Here is a 21,774-nt window from a genome sequence, read left to right on the forward strand (position 1 = left end):
AAGAGGAACAGGGGAAATGAATTTATAATACATTTCATGTAATCCAATGTATCCAAAACGTGATCATTTCAAGGTGTAACCAATATGAAATTATTCATGAGGCATTTTATACCCTTCGCTTCCTGTTAAATCTTTGAAATCCATTGTACAGTTTGCTTGACAGCACATCTCAGTTCAGACTTGCCACATCTGAAGTGTTCAACTGTACATGAGTCTAGGAGCTACCGTGCTGCACCGAGCGAGTCTGGTCACCTGCAGCCCAGGTGGCTCTTTCATTGAGACACTCCATGGAGAAGATATTTTATTCCGTTAGCTCGAGTTGGCCTGAAAGAGTGCCCCAGTCCCCCACCTCCTAGATGACTGGGCATGCTGCCCAGAACAGCAAATGGGCCTCTATCTGTGCAGTCCCAGGAGGGACCCAGAGGGCAGCCTCAGTACTGGCAAAGGTTAACGGATTGCAGCTGTGGGTCACATGTTGGAACATTTCTTCATTTCTCAAAAGCAATGCTGGGAGGGTTTTATTTTTATTTTTTGTTTGTGTGTGTGGGTGGGGGGGGGAGGAGAGCCTATTGATGTAAGAGGAGAAAGAAAAAAAGAGAATGTACTCTCAGTTCTAAAACTCTAACTCTAAAGGCTCAGAAATTAAGGGAATATGCATCAAAACTTGTGTGGACTGAATCCAACATGTCATCGAAAGCTCCAGCAGCACCTATGCCAGCAGTCATCACAGAAACAGAAAGGTTCTAAATATCACATTTTTGAAATGCCCAGTGCCTGAAACTATGGTAGCATGTATGGATACACAAAATTTTAAGTTCCATGTAGAGGCAAATTGAGTGTCTATAAGACACTGGTCAGCCAAAGTTGTTTTGAAGAGAGAGAAAAAGAGAGTTTGAGTGAAGAAAATCCTCTGCTTTATCGCAAGTAAAAATCAAAACCACACACTCCTGCCAAGAACAATTCTTATCATCACTTCTTCTCAGTCTTCTGAATGCTTTGGGAATTATTTCAACAGGAACATGGTCTTTAACATCAGCATCAGTAACGTATGAGTTCATCAGACCACCTGTCCACTAGCCAGCTGAGGGAACTGTTCCAGCCGTTAGGTGTGGGCAGGATTCCAGGATCACTGCAACCTTGTCCCGCTAGATTCCTAGGAGGTGTCTCCTGCTGGGGCCTGGGCATAGAAGGCCCTCCCCACACTGTCCTGGGTTAGCAGAGCTTTCTGCACAGGTCAAGGACAGCCAGGGTGACATCAGCCCCAGTCACTGAGTGCTCAGAGAAAGGGTGACTGGGGCAAGTCCCGACTACATTCTCAAAGAGCCAGTAGCTGGGACTTGATGCCGCCTATATTCCTCCAGCCCTTTTCTCAGGAAAATGGAGCCTTCCCTCGTTTCCTGCATTTTTCCTGCATGTTCTCTTGGCAAGCCGGCAGTGGGGTCTTTGCGTTGCCCTCAACCTTCCCCCATCAGCTCGGGTCACAAGAATCTCTTCCATCGCTGCATGCTCAGGGTGCTTTGTCTTCATCCTGGCTCTGACCTGGTCCCTGCCTGCTGGAAGAGTCCTGACTGCCCTTCGATTTCTTCTGTTTTCCATGTGCTCCAGTGAAGTTACAAAGAATCTCACCAGTAACTAGAGATGTGCAACTCAGTGCTTTCACTGAGGGGGCTGGAAAAGTTAGGAAACTGGAGCATACTAAATATAGATGTGGACAATAGGGACCCACAGGTCCCACTAGTGGGGTAGACACAGAAAGCAAGCTGGTGTTATTCAGGGTACAAAGCTTGCCCGCACACCAGGACCCAAGGGATCCGCTTCTAGGCCTTGAACTCCATGGAGAACATTACACAGGTCAGAAGAGGACATGTATGAAAACACCGATCACAATTATTGAAGGCAACCCAGGTGTCCATCATTAGGAAGATGGAGACCAGAGGCACAGCAGGTGTGGCCTACTGAAAATCACACGACAGTTGGAAGCAATGCACTCACACACGAACAAGTTGGATAGACACTTAAAACACATAGTTGAGTGAAAAAGTAAGAAATACAAGGTCTGGAGTGGCACGATGCCATTTGTATCACCTGAATACACACAGCACGCTCCACTTCATAAGGACACATTAATAGCAAACACATAAATCAGACACATTAGAGTGGAAACCTACCGAGGGGAGAGTGGGGATAGAGGAGGAAGGGGAGAAGAAAATCAAGCAGGACATGAGATGAGTGTTGCACAGCCCAGTGATGCCTGAACCATGCACAGAGTCCTAAGTAACCCAACTCTGTACCCCTCAGAAAACAAGAACCAAAACCACTTAGTCTAAGTGACTAAGAGTCCCTTAGATGTCATCTTGGAATTTCCTCCATTTTCAGTGCTTCCAATTTGTCAAATATCCAAATTTTGCCTTCCTTATGTAGCTCAGACAAACTTTGGTTTCGTCTGAAAATGCTGAGAAATATTCCAGAGAAAGTCAGGTATAGTTGAAAAGTTTGAAGATCAGTGTAGATGCACCTCAAAATAAATATCACAGTCATTTAATGAGTTTTGGAGTTTGTGGGTTGCTTACTTTTCTGGTTCTTGATTTGCAGAATATTTTCTGCATATGGTAACTCATTTTTCACTGGTACATCCTTTATGCTGCTTAAGGCAGAACGTTTAGAGATAGCTGAGATTCTCTTACGTAGCAGCCATAAGCGAGTAACACATGCTATCTCTGGAATTCCAGTCCTGAATATTGCTGACAGCGAAACATGTTGTGTCTCATGGCTGGTCTCTGGGCCATGGTAATTAATCTGCATTAATGTTATATTGTGTTCACTATTTATTCAACTTTGAACTGTGACTTGATTTATCATATTCCAACAAATATATAGACTAGTTTCCATAATTAATAACTGTCCTTACCCTACCTAGATTTCAATGTGAATGTCTATGTGTACTTCAATCAAAATTAAAACACACTGTGGTGATTTCCAGACATTGCATATAGGACTCAATCTACTCTTCAACTTCAGGTTTAGTTGTATTGTGCATATCTATATGATGAAACAAGTATAGTTAAATAAAGACCTATTATTAGTAGGGAGAGATGGAAAACAGCTCAAAAAGAAAAAAGGAAAAAGGAAAGCAACCATAGAGGATTAGAGATAATAGAAGGCATCTTAAATGCGTGTGGGGAGACATTTTTGAAAGTGAACATTGCACAGAGGTTATTTTAAAAATAGATGCCTTGAATGCAGCGCCCAGTAACTATCTGCTGAATAAATGGAGGAATAAATGAAGATAAATGACTGCTACATTGTGTATATCCATACACTTTTGTTTCTGGGACAACCTCATGTCAGTGACATTAAAATAGTTTTTCAAAACATGTGGTGATCAAATAAGAATTCTGTGATTCAGTTTTTAATGTGAAAAATTTTTCACTGCAATGATTAATACTCAACTTGTTTAAATTTAGAGGTTGGCTATTTCTAGACAACAAAATGTACCAAGTTGTTTACAGAATTGTGGAAAGAAAGGGGATGGCAGCAGTCCTACATGAAGTTGATACTATATTTCACTCAATTGACATCAAAAACCTGTCTCCTGCTAACTTGAGAGCAGCCTGTGTCAATGCAGAGTATAAACTGTTATGAACTGCAGAGGGAATACCTGAAATATCTTTAGAAAAATGTGTCTAGGTCACATCTCAAAGAGAAGTGTGTAAGCCTGGCTGAACACACATACTAATCAAAACATGTGTGTAAGTATTCAATCTCTGTTTCACTCTGTGCCATAAAAATAATTGTGCTGAGTATTCCATAAGCCTTCCTCAGTCTTCCTCAAGATCTAAACTACTTGTGATGTGTTGACTCTGAAATGTAAGCCAGAAAAGGCCAAGATTCATCTTTGAGAGACAGGCAATTGGGAACCGTGGTACTCAACCCATCCTATGCACCTTTGAGAGACAGTAGGCAGCTGGGAGCCATAGCACTCAATCCACCCTACTTAACATGTAGAATTTGTCCCTAAGGTCAGTGGAAGATAAAAATATAATGAACTCAGGAGTATTTTATTGAATGAAAGAAATGAAGAGATCCTAGAAGTTGCTATCATGAAGTTTATGTATGTGTGCATAAATTGCATAAACATATGTATGTATGTAAGACTCTCAGCAACAGGTAGAGACACCTTACTTGTGCTTACAGTGACTCATCCTTTTTGAGCATGAGGACGTCTGATTAATGTCAAAAAAATTTAAAGATTGCCCACATGACAGGAATTATGCTCTTCACTTCTGTTCTTTGAGACCACATAATGACACAAATTTACTATGATTTAATAACACTTTTCAATTTATTATTGGTTATTAATTATAACTGTATTTAATTTTATCTGAAGAAAGTACATTTTTCTAATCCAAGATGTATTATTAGTTCATTCAACAGACAAGGCTTGGTTGCTGATGGTTTGTGGACCTTTGCAATAACTCCATAGTCCCTAGGATCTGTGGCCCACTGGGACAGATTCCTTTATCAACTCCAGGACTGAGGTTACAGTGGCTGGGAGACAGGAATGTGTAAACAAGAACATCCAGGATTCCCTGTCTGCTCACCCTCCATGTTCATCACTAAAGAAGGTGACAAAGTTTTGCTGTTACACCAAAGATTTCTGTAGCAGGAAAACATCCTTGGTTCTGGCCGTTTTCCCTAACACCATCTAAGCTCTTCTGCAAAGGCTAGAGGGATTTCATCACCAATTAACACCTCCTTTATTCAGACACCTTACAAAGACTTTGTCTCAATCCGTTTGCCTTTCTGTATATGAAATTATATTTCCTTCCCTCAAATAGCACCAAATTCAGAGAAAAAAGAAAACAGAACAGACCTATGTTACTTTTTCCAAACCAAGTTATCTAGCCATCTCTGCATTGCATGGGCCTCATGCTGTTTGTATGACTGGGTGGGTCCCACCATCAGCCCCCACATGAAGACGTGTTGCTATACCAACATAACCCAGGTGTTCATCCACCCATTTATGAGATAGATCTTAATTTTAATTCTTTGTAGGGAAGGGAGGATTGATTCCGTGAAAATCCAGCACCTGATACCTTTTTTATCATCTTCCTGGATGGGACCTCAAGAGATTAAATGACAATGTGTTTTCGCACTTACTTACTGTTTAGTACAATTTCCTCCAGCTTCATCTACATCAAAGGGGCACATCTGTGTACACCGACGTTCAATCTAGTGCTGGGGAATTTAAATGAATTTCATCTACTTCTCGAGCCACGTCTCTCTTCTTACGATTGTTTCATGAAGAAAGACAATTTTCCCGGTGGGTCAAAGGTCTAGCAAGCAGTACTGCCATGGCAACACAGCTCTGGGTTATGAATAACACGGGGACTTCTGCCAGGGTTGCTGGCTGTGCAGAGCTCTGGCAGCTGTATTCATTATTGTCTCCACCAAGGAGCGTGTTCACAGAGAGGAGTATTTTCTCATTTATCCACAGTCAAGAAGCCCAGTAACTTGGATTGCAGAAACTGGTTTTGTTGAACACACAAGAATGGACCAAATGGCAAAGGAGCAAAACATGTGAAGAAGCTGAGCCTCTTCCCTCACACTGTTAGACTGGAAGGATTCCAGAGAGGGTATCAGAAGGCCCTTCCCCAGCAGATGCTTGAAATGGAAAAAGGACAGGCAAACTCACTCCTCTTTTCTGTTAGAGAGGGACACAGAATCAAAATAATAAAATTAGATGCTTACACAACTCCCGAAAAAGAGAACAACCAAGATTAATGGAATAAAACAAGGCTGTGTGGCCGAGGAGTTTTGCCTTGTGTTTTACTTTTGTTTGTAATACTGCCGGGGCTCAGGGTAGGCAGGAAAGAAAGAAATGCTTCTTTGCCTACCAAGGGGTGCTGGAGTAGAAATGGGAAGACTCTTGTTCCTAAAGGGCAAGGGGAAGCCCAGCCTTTGAGAAGGGAAAGGGAGAAGCCCATGCATTTAGATTCATAACTAATCACGAATAACTGAGCAGTTCCCAATGTCACTTTGCAAAGCTCGGAACTCCTGTGTCATAAGCCACGTGGACTGCCAGGATCCCAGTAGTAGTGAGAGAAGAGTCAGTGAGAAAGGAAAGGGCTTTGGCTCTCCCTAACCAAGCAACAGGACTTGTTCCTCCATATGGAGAGGCTAGTTAGGGAAAAAAGGGCTTTGTGTTTTCCATGGGCTGGCCCTGCTGTCTGTGGCCTGGGGACTTGTCTGGGAAATGGGTTGGCAGCAGCCGTCTCTAGGAAGGGCAAGTCCAGTCATCAAGACAGCATCAGCATCTTGCTTTAAGGCCATGGATGTGTGGGGACAGGACAGAAACCTGCCTTCTGAGGATGAAGCAGGCAGGAATTAAGCAGGGCCAGAACCATAGTTGAATGGGCAAGGACTCAGGACCAGATGAAGAACTGGGGGAGACACGAGGCTCTGAGGAGGAAGGGGCGGGGGAAGAAAGAGGAAGCCTAGCAGGCAACTCGACAGGCTCAGCAACCTGCCCCCAATCCCAGGAACAGCTGGCAAGCAGATCCCAGACCCATCCTCCAGTCGGGCGGGAATCCCGTGTCTTCTCCTAGGCATCAGGGCCCATGGGGTGGGCAGAGAGGACTTGTGATGCCTGCAAGTGTAGACCTTAGGAATCATCCTCTGAGCATAACTGGGGAGACGAGGACTGACCCAGTCATGGAGGAACCAACTCTACCCAGTTTGCCTGAGACATTTTTTGGTGTTAGCTCTGAAACTCCCAACTCCCCAGCCCTGGGCAAACAGTTGGCCACCCTGCTGGACACTGCCTGAGTCCCTCTGTTGTCCTGGGTTCTGTAAATACACTCACTCTTTAGCAATATGTCCTCAGACACCAGAATTGATTGTGAGGACTGAACGTAGGAAGTTTATGGGACCGTAATGCGGAATGCTTTCCTTTCCCAGTTCCGATTAACAGTTTTCAAGCCCTAACTTGTACAGCAGAGATAGTTAAGATTTTGATAAAGGCATGACCCAATTATTTATTTTCCCAGAGGAAATCTGGAAGATGAGTTTGGGTGAGTAGGGGGAAAGGCCCTGACTCACCACGGTTCCTTGTGCACAATGCTGCTCTCTGATGAGGCACCCCAGAAGTCTGCCTAGCCTGTTCCAAGGCTGCAATCTCACTCCTTAAAGCACCTTTAAATTGAATTTCCAATTCAATTTAAATTCAAGTAAAGCTGTAGGAGAACATCCTCCCCTCAATATCTCTCCAGGTTGAATGACAGCCCACTGACCCGGGCGATGCCAGGCTGAGTTTCCTTTTGTGGAAGGAAATGAGTGCTGGGCACCATGCTTGAGAAAGGACGTTGGGGGTCTTGACATGCTATGGATGGAACCGTTCACTGGTACAGTCTTTATGGCTATTTCATTGTAGCATGAACAGTTTTCTTATTTTATGCCATATAGTCTTGTTTTCAAAAAGTTAAAGACATGGAAAGTAAAGAAATGCATTTAAATACACACCATTTCTAGAACTCAGGCTATTTTTTTAAATAGGAAGTATTATTAAATTAATTATTGGCTACAAAGGTCCATTCTGTGTTGAGTATGTCCAGTGTCCTAACATATTTTTATGCATTCAGGCATATTCTAAGTTAAAGTGAGTGTGATGGTACACATACTACAGTTATCATTTTTATGAGTCATTTTGAAGATGAGAGCTTTGCTGGTAGAATTGGCACCATTCATCCTGTAAAAGGAGAGGAGGAAGACTTAGCCTCTCGGGAGAAAGCTCTGGATGGGTTCCCGGTGACTTTCTTTCCAATAACTGTTTTTGAGACTTTCTTTGTTTTTAAGACTCACGCCTTTCTCATTCCAACACTGGTCTGCCTTAGAGATCCCTCAGGTACTCCCTGTGCCTAAACTATGTTCTCTGGATCTTTTGAAATGAATTCCCCGAAGAGAGATTTCAAATCTGAAGTCTGAGATTACAACTAAACACAATTAACGAAGACAGCAGTAACTGAACTGAAATCAGCTAAACACAACAATTAACGAAGACAGCAGTAACTGAACTGGAATACCACCATCCCCGATGGGCTCCAAGCAAGTTGGAATCACAGTGTGGTTCCCCTTTTGAAAAAACAAAAATTATGTTTATAAAAATCCCCCTTTGAAAGGAAATGTCAGAAACAGATATTCCCAAAGCTGGAAAGTCCCTTTCTGTAGCAATATTGGTGTTTGTGTGACCGCTCAACAAATGATAGAAAAGACGGTAGCTATTAAGGTCTAGAAGTCTCCCTGATAACTAAGGTAATAAAAAAAATCCAGCAGGACACTTTCTAATGAGGTTTTAATCTTTTCTATTTTGGAAATATTTCAAACAGTGGTGTGGTATCATTTATATTGATGATGGGGCTAAAGGAATCCCTTTGGAATTGGAAAGCTCAAATTCTGTTCCTGATGTCACATAAACATACCACCATGGGAACTGCCTCAAGCATGTTTATGTGTGAACATGTATTGATATAACATCTAACGTTTTATTTTAAAAGCAGTAGATTCGCTATAAACTATACTTGTGTATCCAAAAAACAAACAAACTACAATCAAACCTTATGGGTTTATTGAGCCAGTATAGGATAAAACATCACTAACAAATATGGGCATATTCAGTTCCGTAGTAACAGAGTCCACTTGTTAGCTAGAATTGTAACTACTATTCTCTATGAGCATATCCCATACAAAGATGAGAGGTATGGGGAGCTGGGGGCAGAGGAGAGGGATCTTTAGGATAAAGGCCTTTAAGATCCTGGGAGGAAAAAGCAAACCAAAATTGCTGCCACAGTTACTACCTGTGTAGCTGCATCACCTAGGTCAGTATAGTGACAGTGGCTGCTCACTCAGTGTTGACACAATCGGCTATTGTATTGGTCAGGGTTCTCCAGAGGGACAAAACTAATAGGATCTATGTATATAGGAAAGGGAGTTTATTAGGAGAATTGGCTCACACGATCACAAGGTGAAGTCCCACGATAAGTTGTCTGCAAGCTGAGAAGGTAGGAAGCCAGGAATGGCTCAGAGTCCAAAAGCCTTAATAGTAGGGAAACCAACAGTGCAGCCTTCAGTCTGTGGCCAAAGGCCCGAGAGTCTCTGGCAAACCACTCATGTAAGTGCAAGAAGAACCTGGAGTCTGATGTCCAGGGACAGGAAGCATCCAGCATAGGAGAAGGATGAAAGCTATAAGACTCAGCAAGACATCCTATCTCACCTTCTTCTGCCTGCTTTGCTCTATCCACACTGGCAGCCACCTGGATGGTGCTCACCTACATTGAGGGGAGGCTTCCTCTTCCAGTCCACTGACTCAAATGTTAATCTCCTCTGGCAGCACCCTCCTAGACACGCCCAGAAACAATACTTTCCCAGCTATCTAGGCATCCTTCAATCCAATCAAGTTGACACTTCACCATCAGAGCTATTGATAAATAATGCTGCATAACAGTCATCGATCTTAGCAGCATAGAATAGTAAGCATTCATTTATCTCATGTGTTTGTGGGCTGGATGGGGCCTGCTAGTGTAGGTTCCAGGAAGCTTTGCTAGGTCAGCTCCATTCTGAATGTCTCTCAGCCTCCTTCCGGGCCCATAGGTGAGCCTGGGAATTTCTCCTCATGGTGATGGCTGAGGTGCGGAGATAAAAGCCCAACCACACAAGCACATTTCAAGCTTCTATTGCATCACATCTAGCAACCCGCCACTGGCCAAAGCAGGTATCACGGTCAACGCCAGCATCAAAGGGCAGGAAGGCCACTGCACCTATCATGAGGCCAAAGCAATTTCATTGCCACGCCCAACATCTACAGAGCCAGGGAGTATTTTCATCCCTTGGAAATGAGAGAGAAAATGTGAATCTTCCCAAACAGTAATTTAATCTATCCCAATCCCTCACTTCTGCATCACCAAAATATGTGTCAAACCCTACTCTGGCAATTAAACTAGTAATATGATCAATTGCATTAGTTAGCTTTGGCTGCAAGAACAGATACCCGCAAATCCCTGCAGTACATACAGACACATTGAGCAGCAGTTTAGTGGGGAAACAAATTTTTCTTGGCCATGTCCCATACAGCTGCTGCAGTTCTGCTCCAGGCTGCAGCTCTTCTTCCGAGACCCACTCTGAAGGAACAGCACCGATTTGGGGTCTGCTGTTCTTGTGGCAGGAATTCATGACGCCTCTCAAAGCTTGTGCCCTGAATTGATATTCTGCTACTTCTACTCCTTGGGCCCAATCAAGTCAGGTGGATAAGCCTAACACTGGGTGGGGACATATATTGCCCACAGAGAGATACTGTTGTCAGTCATGTGGCAATGGGTGGGGTCGGGATGTAAAATCCTTTTACAGAGAAGTGAATAGTTGAGAGGATTAATACAATGTATCACAGATAATAGTGTGTTCGGAATTGGTGGGTTCTTGGTCTCACTGACTTGAAGAATGAAGCCGGGACCGGTGAGTGTTACAGTTTCTAAAGATGGTGTGTCCGCAGTTTGTTCCTTCAGACGTTCAGATGTGTCTGGAGCTTTTTCCTTCTGGTTGGTTCGTGGTCTCGCTGTCAGAAGTGAAGCTGCAGGCCTTCCTGGTGAGCGTTACAGCTCTTAAAGGCAGCGCGTCTGGAGTTGTTCGTTCTTCCCATCCCAGTGGATTCCTGGTCTCACTGGCTTCAGGAGTGAAGCTGCAGACCTCCCCGGTGAATGTTACAGCTCATACACGCGGCATAGACCCAAACACTAGGCAGCAACAAGATGTATTGCAAAAAGCAAAAGACCTAACGCTCCACTGACTGCAAGATGACCCCAGCTGGTTGCCACTGGCTGGCTCGGGCAGCCTGCTTTTATTCCCTTATCTGGCCCCACCCACATCCTGCCGATTGGTCCATTTTACAGAGAGCTGATTGGTCTATTTTACAGAGAGCTGATTGGTCCATTTTGACAGAGTGCTGATTGGCCCGTTTACAATCCTTGAGCTAGACACACAGTCACAGAGAGCTAGTTAGCTAGCTAGAGTACCAACTGGTGCCTTTTACAAACCTTGAACAAGACACAGAGTGCTGATTGGTGTATTTACAAACCCTGAGCTAGACACAGAGTGCTGATTGGTGCACATACAATCCTCCAGCTAGATATAAAAACTCTCCAAGTCCGCATCCGGTTCGGAGCCCAGCTGGCTTCACCCAGTGGATCGTGTGCCAGGGCTGCAGGCAGAGCTGCCCACCAGTCCCGAGCGGCGCCTGCACTCTTCAGCCCTTGGGCTGTGGATGAGACTGGGCTCCACGGAGCAGGGGGTCGGGCCCATCGGGGAGGCTCAAGCCTCGTGGGAGCCCACTGCAGGGGGAGGAACTCAGACATGGTGGGCTGCAGGTACCGAGCCCTGCCCTGCGGGGAGGCAGCTAGGGCCCCTGGAGAATTTGAGTGGCGCCTGCGGGCCGGCACTGCTGGGGTACCTGATAGCAACCTCCGCAGCTGCTGGTCCTGGTGCTAAGTCCCTCACTGCCCTGGGCCGGTGGTGACGGCCTTCCGCTCAGTGTGCGGCCTGCGGAGCCCGCACCCACCGGAACTCACACTGGCCCGCCAGTGCAGCACGCAGTCCCAGTTCCCGCTGGCGCTGCCCGGGTTCCCGCCCGTGCCTCTCCCTCCACACCTCCCGGCAAGCAGCGGGGGTGGGGGGGCTCCGGTCTCAGCCAGCCCAGAGAGGGTCTCCCACGGTGCCGTGGCGGGTTGAAGGGATCCTCAAGGCTGCCAGAGTGGATGCTGAGGCCAGAGGCTGAGGAGGCGCTGAGAGTGAGGGCTGCTAGCACCTTGTCACCTCTCAATAGCAGTTCATGCTTACATGAAACTATCTCAGCTCTCCATTACTCACCAATAGACCAAGTCTACTACCACCAGATGTGTGGGCACTCTGAAGTACTTGCCCATTCTTTTTTATTTTGATGAGCACACCGATTCAGTACCTGGAGCAATGGCCATATGCTCAGATAAGCATTGTTACTCAATCCATTATTCATGCTTGCACACAGTACTGTTACTTGTCTATCATATGAGAGTGAAAAGTTGAAGTGAATGGTTAGTGATCAGGTGTAAGGCAAGAAACAGGACACTACAAGTAACAAGCAGGAATAATGTCAAACTGATACCAAAGAAAAATTTCACATTTACTGCACCGTAAAAGAACTTTGCATTATGAGCAAAACAGAGGGTGTGCCCAGGGCAGAAAACAGTTCTCTTTCTTGACATGTTCTCTGGGGTCAGTGGAAGATTGTGGATGCTCCTGAAGACATTGTGAGACACTGTCATGTTGTAGGTGTGCCTGTGCTGTCATTATTGTAGACTTACCTATAATTTGCTTTTTTTTTTTTTTTAAGCAAGCCTTAAAAATTATCGTATGCAAATGCTGAAAGGCTGAGAACCACCAGACTAGGTGTCTAAGCTAATCCTCCTTCTGCACTGGGTAACTACCTACTGCTTAAAATTCTACCCATCCACTAATTCTCTTTAATTTCTACCTAACCTCCTAGGAGCTCAAGCCACTGAGCTGTTTTGCATTGGTTTTTGATTTTGGGATTTTTCCTTTTAGTGAATAACAGTTATAGTGTTTGTATGTTCAGAGAGCCTGGACCCTGATCACCTGTATTTATCCCTGCTAGTGCTAGCTATCTCTTCAACAAAGCCAGAGGCCAGCCAGAAACCTTGGCAAATGGAAGCCTAGGAACAAGTGAGACAGAGACAGAGTTTGCCTACCTATGAAAGGAGTAATGTCCATGTGAACTGTAACTGAGATGATTTGCAGGATAAACAACCCTCAAAATGTGCCTGATTCAATGTCGGATCAAATATATCATACTGTTTTCCTCTCATATTTTCCCTTCACTTACTAAAGCTCTGGGGATTGGTGTAATCTTAGTTTGTAGTGAATTTAGCTTATCTGTACTATGGAACATCCTTGGGTAGATTTAAGCTAGGTCCTTAGGTTCTCCTAAATATACCTGGACCAGTGATGTCAGCAATGGAACAGGTTGGGGTTGGCAGGTGGCTCTTTTCACAAGAGAACTGTGCTGACTTGCCAGGTCTCCTGGGGCTGCTTTGAATCCAACCATATTCTTTCAGATCCATTCTAACCTTCTCCGCACCCTATAATGGGCACCCTAAGAATGAGGTGGGAATTGAAGAGATCGTGAAGGATGAGGTCATTTACGCAGTGATAACTTGTTCTAAAAGTCAGAAGTTACTGAAGAGAGGTTCTATGAAAAGTAGAAAGAGATTGCTGGGCACTTCTGTCGTGGGTCTGAAGGTCCTGGAGACTGTATCCAGAGAGAGGGATATGGGCTAATGTGAAAGTAACTGTAAACACACAGTTTCAAGGCGATCCTAACATAGACCCGGACAGTATTATTTGAATCACCAAAATATGAGTAATTTATATTGGCTATACTTGTCCTTGAACAAAACCTGTAATGGAATCCTGCTCTGATTTTGGGAGTTGGAGCTCAAGTACAGTGCCTATCCTGCTGTCCAGTGCTTCTGCATCATCACGAGGAGGTTTTCTGCTCAGGATGGTGCTTGTGGGGATATAAGGACCTTTGAGATGGAAAACTATGACGTGGCCCATAATGTGGCTGAATTCTGCTCTTAGCAATGTGTTTTAAACTTAAATGTTAAATCTTTCTCTTGAAGATAACACTTTGCTTTTCTGCTTATGCTTATGTACAATTAAAAAGATTAAAGATGGGTAGGTTCGGTTTGAAGACATTTGTTTCAAAAACCAAAGCTCCCTTGGATGTGAGACTGGAACTTACAAAATGAGACTGGAAAATCTCATCATGCTAAAGAGCAAGGAAATATTCAGAAGCTACTAGAGGGTGTCAGACTCCGTATAAGCTCCATCTGCCCAAAGATGGAGCAATTTGAGCATCCAAAGGGATACTCAACAAAATAACTGCTAACATGGTTTGGCTGTGTCCCCACCCAAATATCATCTTGAGTTGTAATTCTCATAATCCCCATGTGTCAAATGAGGAACCTGGTGAGAGGTAACTGAATCATGAGGATGGTTACCCTTGTGTTGTTCTCATGATAGTGAGTGAATTCTCATGAGATCTGATGGTTGTATAAGGGGCTTTTCCCCTTTGCTCGGCACCTCTCCTGCCTGCCGCCATGTGAGGAAACACATGTTTGCTTCCCTTTCTGCCATGATTGTAAGTTTCCTGAGGCCTCCCCAGCCCTGCAGAACTGTGAGTCAATTAAACCTCTTTCCTTTATAAATTACCCAGTCTCAGGCATTTCTTTATAGCAGTGCGACAACACACTAATGCAACTGCAAAGGATTGAAACATATAAACTATGTTTAAATAAATACACTCAGCTCATTAATCACTTTGGGAGGATGTAGGGAGCCAATTTATTCTTTGGAAAATAAAAAATGATGCATATGTCTTGTCTTTTCGATATGAACTATATCTCAGGGTCACCAAGAGTTGATGGAAGAAATTAGTCTTTATTTAAGCACTCCAGCGATAAATGAAGAAGTAATGATAAGATGAGAATATTGTCATTTGGCAACCTCTGATTAGTTAGTAAATCCAGGCAGTGATTATCAGTGGCAAGTAATGTTCCAAAAGAAGAGACAAGCGGCCACCAGGTATCTCTTAATGGAAATGTACTAAGCCACTTATGAAGTAGTCTTGCCAGAAATATTAAACTTGAACTTGATTAAGCTCTAGATCTAACTACCAATTGACAGGGAATATAAAAGACAGAGAAACATGTTAAAGGATCCTACAGATATAATCAACAAAATTTAGACTGTAGAAATTCTTCAGGAGAAAAACCCCAGGATTTTTTTTTTTATTCCCAAAGCTGGAATGAAATGAAAAAGAGCAGGAACCTATGGATTAAGTAAACCCAAAGAGATCAACAATTCACAATCCATAACTTCAGGAGGAGTCTAATGCACAAAGATGCTGTGAAACATTGTTGGACAATCAAGAAGGTGGAACACTGACTTGATATTAAGGAATTGTGGCTATTTTTCTTAGGACAATGACATTGATATTAGTTTTATATTTATATTTTATATACCACTGCCCCATCTTTGCTCCCACAATAGGAATCAGTCCCCACAACTGGATCAAAGGTGTGATTACTTGTATTGAATTTTAAGAACCACAGGAATAGTTCTTGCTCCTCATTCAGCAGTGTCCTGAAGATAGTGCACACATAGTTCCAGAGATACCTATTTATTCCTACTTCAGAGGAAAATATCACAAGATGAAATGCTATGATGGCTGGATTGATTCCTATTCAGTGGATGGGGAAACTAGGCGGAGTATAGAAAAAGTAAGATTGATCAGGAGTTGATAACTGCTGAAGCTGAGGGATATGCATAGAGATTCATTAAACTATTTTTTGTATTTTTGAATATGTTTGGAAATTTCCATATTAAAATTAAAATGACTTGGAACCCACTGGATCCCATAGTTCATGATCTCTCATAAACACAGCCATGTGGAACATTGAACTACTTACCTGTTGTCATGATCTCTGTGGTGCTCATGAATAAAGCTGGGTCAGTGGGTCTGTGGGAGCAGCGCTAAACTGTACACTCATGAGATATGTAACAGCAGCTGCTTCGGGGAATCAGACTCGTCTCTCAGTGAGACTCACTATCACACATGACATGCCTGGTTAATCCAACATTATATTTCACAAGCTACCAGCACACAGCTATTTTTTCTACATTCCTTTCTATATCCCTTTCTAGATTCCTTTCTATATTCTTATTTTTCTATATTCCTTTCTAGATGCCTATTTTTCTAGAATACTTTCTATATTCCTATTTTTATCTATTCCTTTCTTTATTCCTATTTATTTTCTATAATGCTACTTTTCTATATTCCTTTCTATATTCCCTTTTTCTATATTCTATATTTAGACCTTTAAATCAATATCTAAACCTTGATGTAGATAATGTACATGCTTACCTCTGGACTATGTGTGCAGTATCTTCAGTATACTGCTGAGAAAAGAGCAGAGATTATTCACTGGATGATTAAAATTGAATACAAATGATCAGATCTTTGACCTGGCTATGAGGACTATAGTCAATGGATGAGTGCAAGCTGGGAAAACAGGTGTATATTATTTTTCCCTAAAAGGAACACACAGCTCAAATGCGCTCACTCAAAGAGTGACAAGGATCAAGGATGGATGAATCACAGTGGTTTAAAAAGACCATGCTTTGTCTTTACCACACATTTTATGATCTGTAAACCTCAAGGTATATCATTAACCTACTTGCACCATTGCACCTGTGACATCTGCTCAGTTGAAACCTTTGGACAAGAGCCTACTGCTTGCCACTTAATATAAGAGAGAGGAAGAAGGCAGAAATCCAAACATACATGACCAAGCTTCAGGGGCTGGGGAGGGGACAATATAACCAACAAAACCCAGTTCTTTTTTAGACAGAATTTTGCTCTTGTTGCTCAGGCTGGAGTGCAGTGGGGCAATCTTGGCTCACTGCAACCTCTGCCTCCCAGGTTCAAGTGATTTTCCCGCGTCAGCCTCCCAAGTAGCTGGCATTACAAGCACTCGTCATCACACCCTGCTAATTTTTGTATTTTTTAAATAGAGATGGGGTTTCACCATGTTGGCCAGGCTCCTCCTGAACTCCTGACCTCAGGTGATCCACCTGCCTCGGCCTCCTAAAGTGCTGGGATTACAGGCATGAGCCACCACACCCAGCCCCAAAACCCAGTTCTTACCAGAAAGTTCTTATCAGAAGGTTCCTATGAAATCAAACTGAATGCTATGAAGAAAACAAAGTTGACAACCTAGTCTTAAATCAAGATTCATATCTTCCAAAAATTATTCTCTAACATTCCTTTTATAACAACCTTTCTGTTACTCTGTAGTCACTTAGTCTTTGGAGCTAAAGCATCGTTATATTTTTCTTTATATGCTATTCTCTATTTAGGGGTTGCTTTAAATATATGTTATATCCTCAAGTGTATATCAAATATTCCAAAGGGCGAAAGCTTTTAATTTTTGTCCCATTTCATTTTCTTTTTATATCTTTTTTAGAGACAGCATCTTGCTCTGTCTCCTAGGTTGGAGGGCAGTGGTGTGATCATGGCTCACTGCAGTCTCAAACTCCTGGGCTCAAATGATCCTCCTGCTTCAGCCTCCCAAGTAGCTGAGAGAACAGGTGTGTGCCACCATGCCCACCTAGTTTTTAAAACTTTCTACTTGTAGAGATGGGGTCTTGCTATGTTGCCCAGGCTGGTCTTGAATTCTAGGCTCAAGCAATCCTCCCACCTCAGCCTCCCAAAGCACTGGGATTATAGGAGTGAGCCATTACACCCTGACCTCCCCCATTTCTTAGTACACTGATGCGGAGGCACCCAAAAAGCCTTTCTTGGAAGAAGGACGGAATGGAGGAAGAAAAGAAGAAAGTGAGAAAGACTAGCATATAGGAGTTTAAAGGCTGAAATATTACATTACTGCTAAAGCTCTGGTATGAATAAACAGATTTTTTTCAGAGCCAAACTTAAAGCTTTAAATTACAAGTCAAAAAAATGTTTTACAGTTTGTGCAATCAAGATGAGTGATTCAACATTATGGGGCTTACAGTAAGTAAAGTATAATAATTCAAGTAACTTGGTGCAATTATTAAAATAGGTACTGAAATGATCAATTAGCCTTGCCTATAATGCTAATACAGCTTCATAATCATTTCTTCTTTAATATGTCCTATGATTTTTCCCAAGATTTTTTTTCAGTTAAGTCATATTGAAAATGATTTCCCAGATGTTTGATTGTGTTTGTGTGTGTGTGTATACACACACACTCTATATACATATACATTTTCTATATATATATTTTATATATATACAAACATATATATTTTGCACATAAATTTAAGAAGCAACATTAAGTACATAAGTGGCAACAAAATCAATTCACCTCCTTTAGCAATATTTGTTACTCATACTAAACGAAATTACCTGTGAGTAACTTGATGAGAGGTATTTCCCATTGCACTTAGCAATGCGTCTCAGGATCTGTAATGCTTTATCTCCTTTCTTCCGAGTAATCAGCCAACGGGGAGACTCGGGGACAACCCTGGCAAAGAAGGAGGCTTTTGTGAGTTATGTCTAGGAATTTCAAAATCTAAAATCTATTGCCTTGAGTTTTTCTATCAAAATGGATCTTGCAATTAGATATAAATTTGGGAGTCAATAAGAGTTGATAATAGGTCCCTGAAACATAGATTATTCTTGCAAGATTATAATGGATGGGAAAAAAATGCTAGCTTGATAATTGAATCATTGCTCATCAAAATAATCAATATGACATTGCTCTTACAAAACCAGGCTATCTTACAATATATTAATTCCATATATGAAAAGAATTGGGATTTAGTGAATATTAAGAAAAGCTTAGGAATCTGATTTATATAAACTGACTTGCCCATATATTAAAATTAAATTAGAAGAATCATTAAAACATGTTCATTCCAATAAAAATCAAGTGCTGGCTGGGTGCACTGCTTCACGCCTGTAATCCCAGTACTTTGGGAGGCTGAGGCAGGTGGATCATTTGAGGTCAGGAGTTTGAGACCAGCTTGGCCAACATGTTAAGACTCTGTCTCTATTAAAAATAGAAAAATTAGCTGAGTGTGGTGGTGCACGCCTGTAATCCCAGCTACTTGGGAGGCTAAGGCAGGAGAAGCACTTGAACCTGAGAGGCAGAGGCTGCAGTCAGCCGAGATCGTGCCACTGCACTCCAGCCTGGGCAACAGAGCGAGACTCCATCTCAAAACAACAGCAACAAAAATCAAATGCTTATCTGTTGCTTTTTGATAATGTAATTTTTTGATGCTCTTAACATTTCCTTATTCCTCAGAGAATTTCTGAGTAACATTAATTTGCTTTATAGAACACACAGAGAAACAAATAGACTTCATTGCATTTAATTTGCATGTTGAAATACTGGCAGATATGGTTTGTTGCCTTATAGTTTTCATGAAGCTATTTATTACAAAACAAAACATAAAGCACCACCATACTTAGAATTTTGTGTTCTGGTATTTTGTTTTGTTTTGTTTTGTTTTGATAATTATTAATAAAATCATCAACAAATACTCTCTATAAATCCTAAAATTCTCTAAAAATTCTCAAAGCAGCAAATTTCCTTTATTGCTTTCATTTTCATGTTGGTTTGGAGTCTAATTTCTGTGGAATCAGTATAAATATGATGATAACCAAAACCACATTACCAGTAATAAAGGAGGAAGAGAAAGCTGGGCAGCGTGATGGCTAACTGGATTCCTTGCCAATTGGGGATGAAGTAGGCAATTCCAGGGAGAATTATGATTCCAAGGGTAAAAAACATTTGAATCACGATTCCCACAATCCTCCTTTGTTTCGAACCTACTATTTCTGTCACTAAAGGAAAACAAACACAAGAGGTCACAGAAGCACAAAGTCAGCTCCAAAATAAACAAACAAATACAGAGATGTTACACCTGTTACATCCATCAGCATTGCTAGAACACGCTAGCACTCAGATACCGAGGCTTCCACACTTGTAGAAAGGATGGAGGTGTCCTTCTTGATACTAAATGCTTTTCTCCCACTCTTGCCTCTGCCACTTATCACAGGCACTTGCCATGTTCCTCTTATGCACCCAGCCCTGCAATCTTCTGGGTACAATAGGGAAATATGAAGAATACATGTGTCGGTTTTAGGAAAGCTTCAGTGATGATTATTTTAAAAGGTAATTGTAATTATCAAAACATAAATATGTTAAGATGGCTACATTGTATCACTGTATCTCTAGAGATATGCACCTTCTAGTCTCCTTAGAAGATTCATTATAAATATTAGACTCTACAAAGACTTTTTGTTATCACAAGACAACTTCTATTAAATGATAATTCTTTCCACAGCGTTGTACTTTTCGTTGACAATATTGCCTAAAAATCACATGGGAAATTTTATTGCTGAAATCTTTTCCTTTCCTGCCCCTTCCCACTAATTGGTTTCTTTTATTCTGATTATCCTGGGATAAGCTACTTTATTGTTGCCCTCAGATCACAACTTTGCAGATTCATCTAGACTGAGTCTCCTTAAAAATGCCTTGCATTCCAACGTTACTCTTTCTGTTCCAGACAGTGACAACCAATCCCTCTAATAATCTTCTCTCTTTCTCCCACTCACAGAAAGATCTTCAAAGGTCTCCAAAATGTGCGCTGCTTGGAGATTGCATAGCAGTGACAGAAGAGAGTGGGTGTGCAAAGATCTGCAGCAATAATCTGAGAATTCACATTTTCCTGGTCAGAAATACACCACTACTCTAGGTGGCTGGTCCCGAGCTAGAAATGGAACAAAAGGAGTAGCCAGGGCTTTCCCAAGGGATATGAGAGAAAAGTAAAGTGAACTTTTTCCTTCTTCCATCCCCAGAAGGTCAAACTTTCTGGCTGTAGAAGATATCCAAGGGTCACAAATGAACTTCTCATTTTTAGAACATAGTTCTCCCATAGTAAAAAGTTCCCCACTTGTACAGAAAGAGGAGAATTGGGAACACAGGAAAGTAATCTCAAACTGTACCACAGAACACAGTGCAGACAAAATGCTTTAAAAATGCCTCAAGAAGCTACTGAGATTTTATAAAAATTAATCTCTTATAAAGCAAAGCTAGAAACCATATTATATCAGTATAGAAGTACTTAAAAGTAGTTTGCCCCAGTGTTTTATAATATTCTATGTTTGGCTCCCAAAGTAAGATGGTATTTTAGTTTCTAAAGCACTCAGAATCCTACCTCTGAGCTCTCCTATCTGCAGAAATAATTACTGTAGCTGCAGTGAAACCTCCTTTGTTAAAGGACACATGAGGAAGAGGAAGGTTGATTAACTAGCACTTGTTGGCCATCTGGCCCTAGTTTCCAAATAGAGAAGATGGTGTAAGAATGTCTTACCAATCACGTAGCAAGTCATCCATGTCCCCTTTCCAAACACACCTTGCAGGAAGCGGAAGATCACAAACACAGGGAAGTTTGGTGCAAAGGCCACCACAACCCCAGTGACGCCAACACCAAGGCAAGAGAGCAAGTAAATGACGATCCTGCCATACCTTTTTGAGAAAGACAGGAAAAGAGCTCGCCTTAAACATTTTCTTCAACACAATGGGAAAATATAACATAAAATATGACATCATATTATATTATTATATTATTTTAAAAATGTTTTGCAGAGACAGGGTCTCACTATGTTGCCCAGGCTGGAATCACAAAATTTAAAGCACAGAATGCATCCTTTGTGATTGCAGTTTCTGAAAAGATGACCCTCCTTAAAACTATTGTTTCACGTAGAGTCTCCCCAGTGGTAAGGATTTGACACTTTCTAACATTTCTTATGTGTCAAGTCATAAGGACAGAGAGGCAGAAAGAAGGAGCAATGGTGTGTTATGGCCAGAAGGCCTTGCCTTGAATCTCACCTCAACCATCTACCAGTCATAAGACCTTGGACTAATTCCTAAGGTCTTCAAAACAAAGGTTTTGCTTGCTTGTTTTTGTTTTTTCCACTTTTTCCTAGAGGTAGGTTGTAGAGGGGATCAAATAAGATGTGAATGTGAAAGCGTTTTATAAACTACAAAGTTCACAGGCAATGTCAGTGGTTCCTAAATTCTGTATTTTATTTTCACCATTGGCATAAGTGTTATTAAA

The 21,774-nt window shown here is 42.0% G+C and overlaps 1 protein-coding gene across 4 annotated transcripts in view; it reads right to left on the reverse strand.

Moving 5' to 3' along the window:
- The window catches only part of SLC22A3 (solute carrier family 22 member 3), a 101,168-nt gene that overhangs the window by 25,282 nt on the left and 54,112 nt on the right, over positions 1–21,774 (reverse strand). For 3 of the 4 annotated variants that reach the window (XM_005551500.4, XM_074036790.1, XM_074036791.1), the window contains exons 3-5: positions 21,028–21,182; positions 19,327–19,495; positions 18,053–18,170 (exon numbers count right to left, since the gene is read on the reverse strand). In XM_005551500.4, the coding sequence (XP_005551557.2) occupies positions 18,053–18,170; positions 19,327–19,495; positions 21,028–21,182 (442 nt within the window). Of the gene's footprint in view, positions 1–16,027; positions 16,060–18,052; positions 18,171–19,326; positions 19,496–21,027; positions 21,183–21,774 lie in introns of all 4 variants that reach the window. The other variant, XR_012433298.1, reaches the window with a different exon arrangement.

Source organism: Macaca fascicularis, chromosome 4 (genome assembly GCF_037993035.2).
Source record: "Macaca fascicularis isolate 582-1 chromosome 4, T2T-MFA8v1.1".
Classification (NCBI taxonomy): domain Eukaryota; kingdom Metazoa; phylum Chordata; class Mammalia; order Primates; family Cercopithecidae; genus Macaca; species Macaca fascicularis.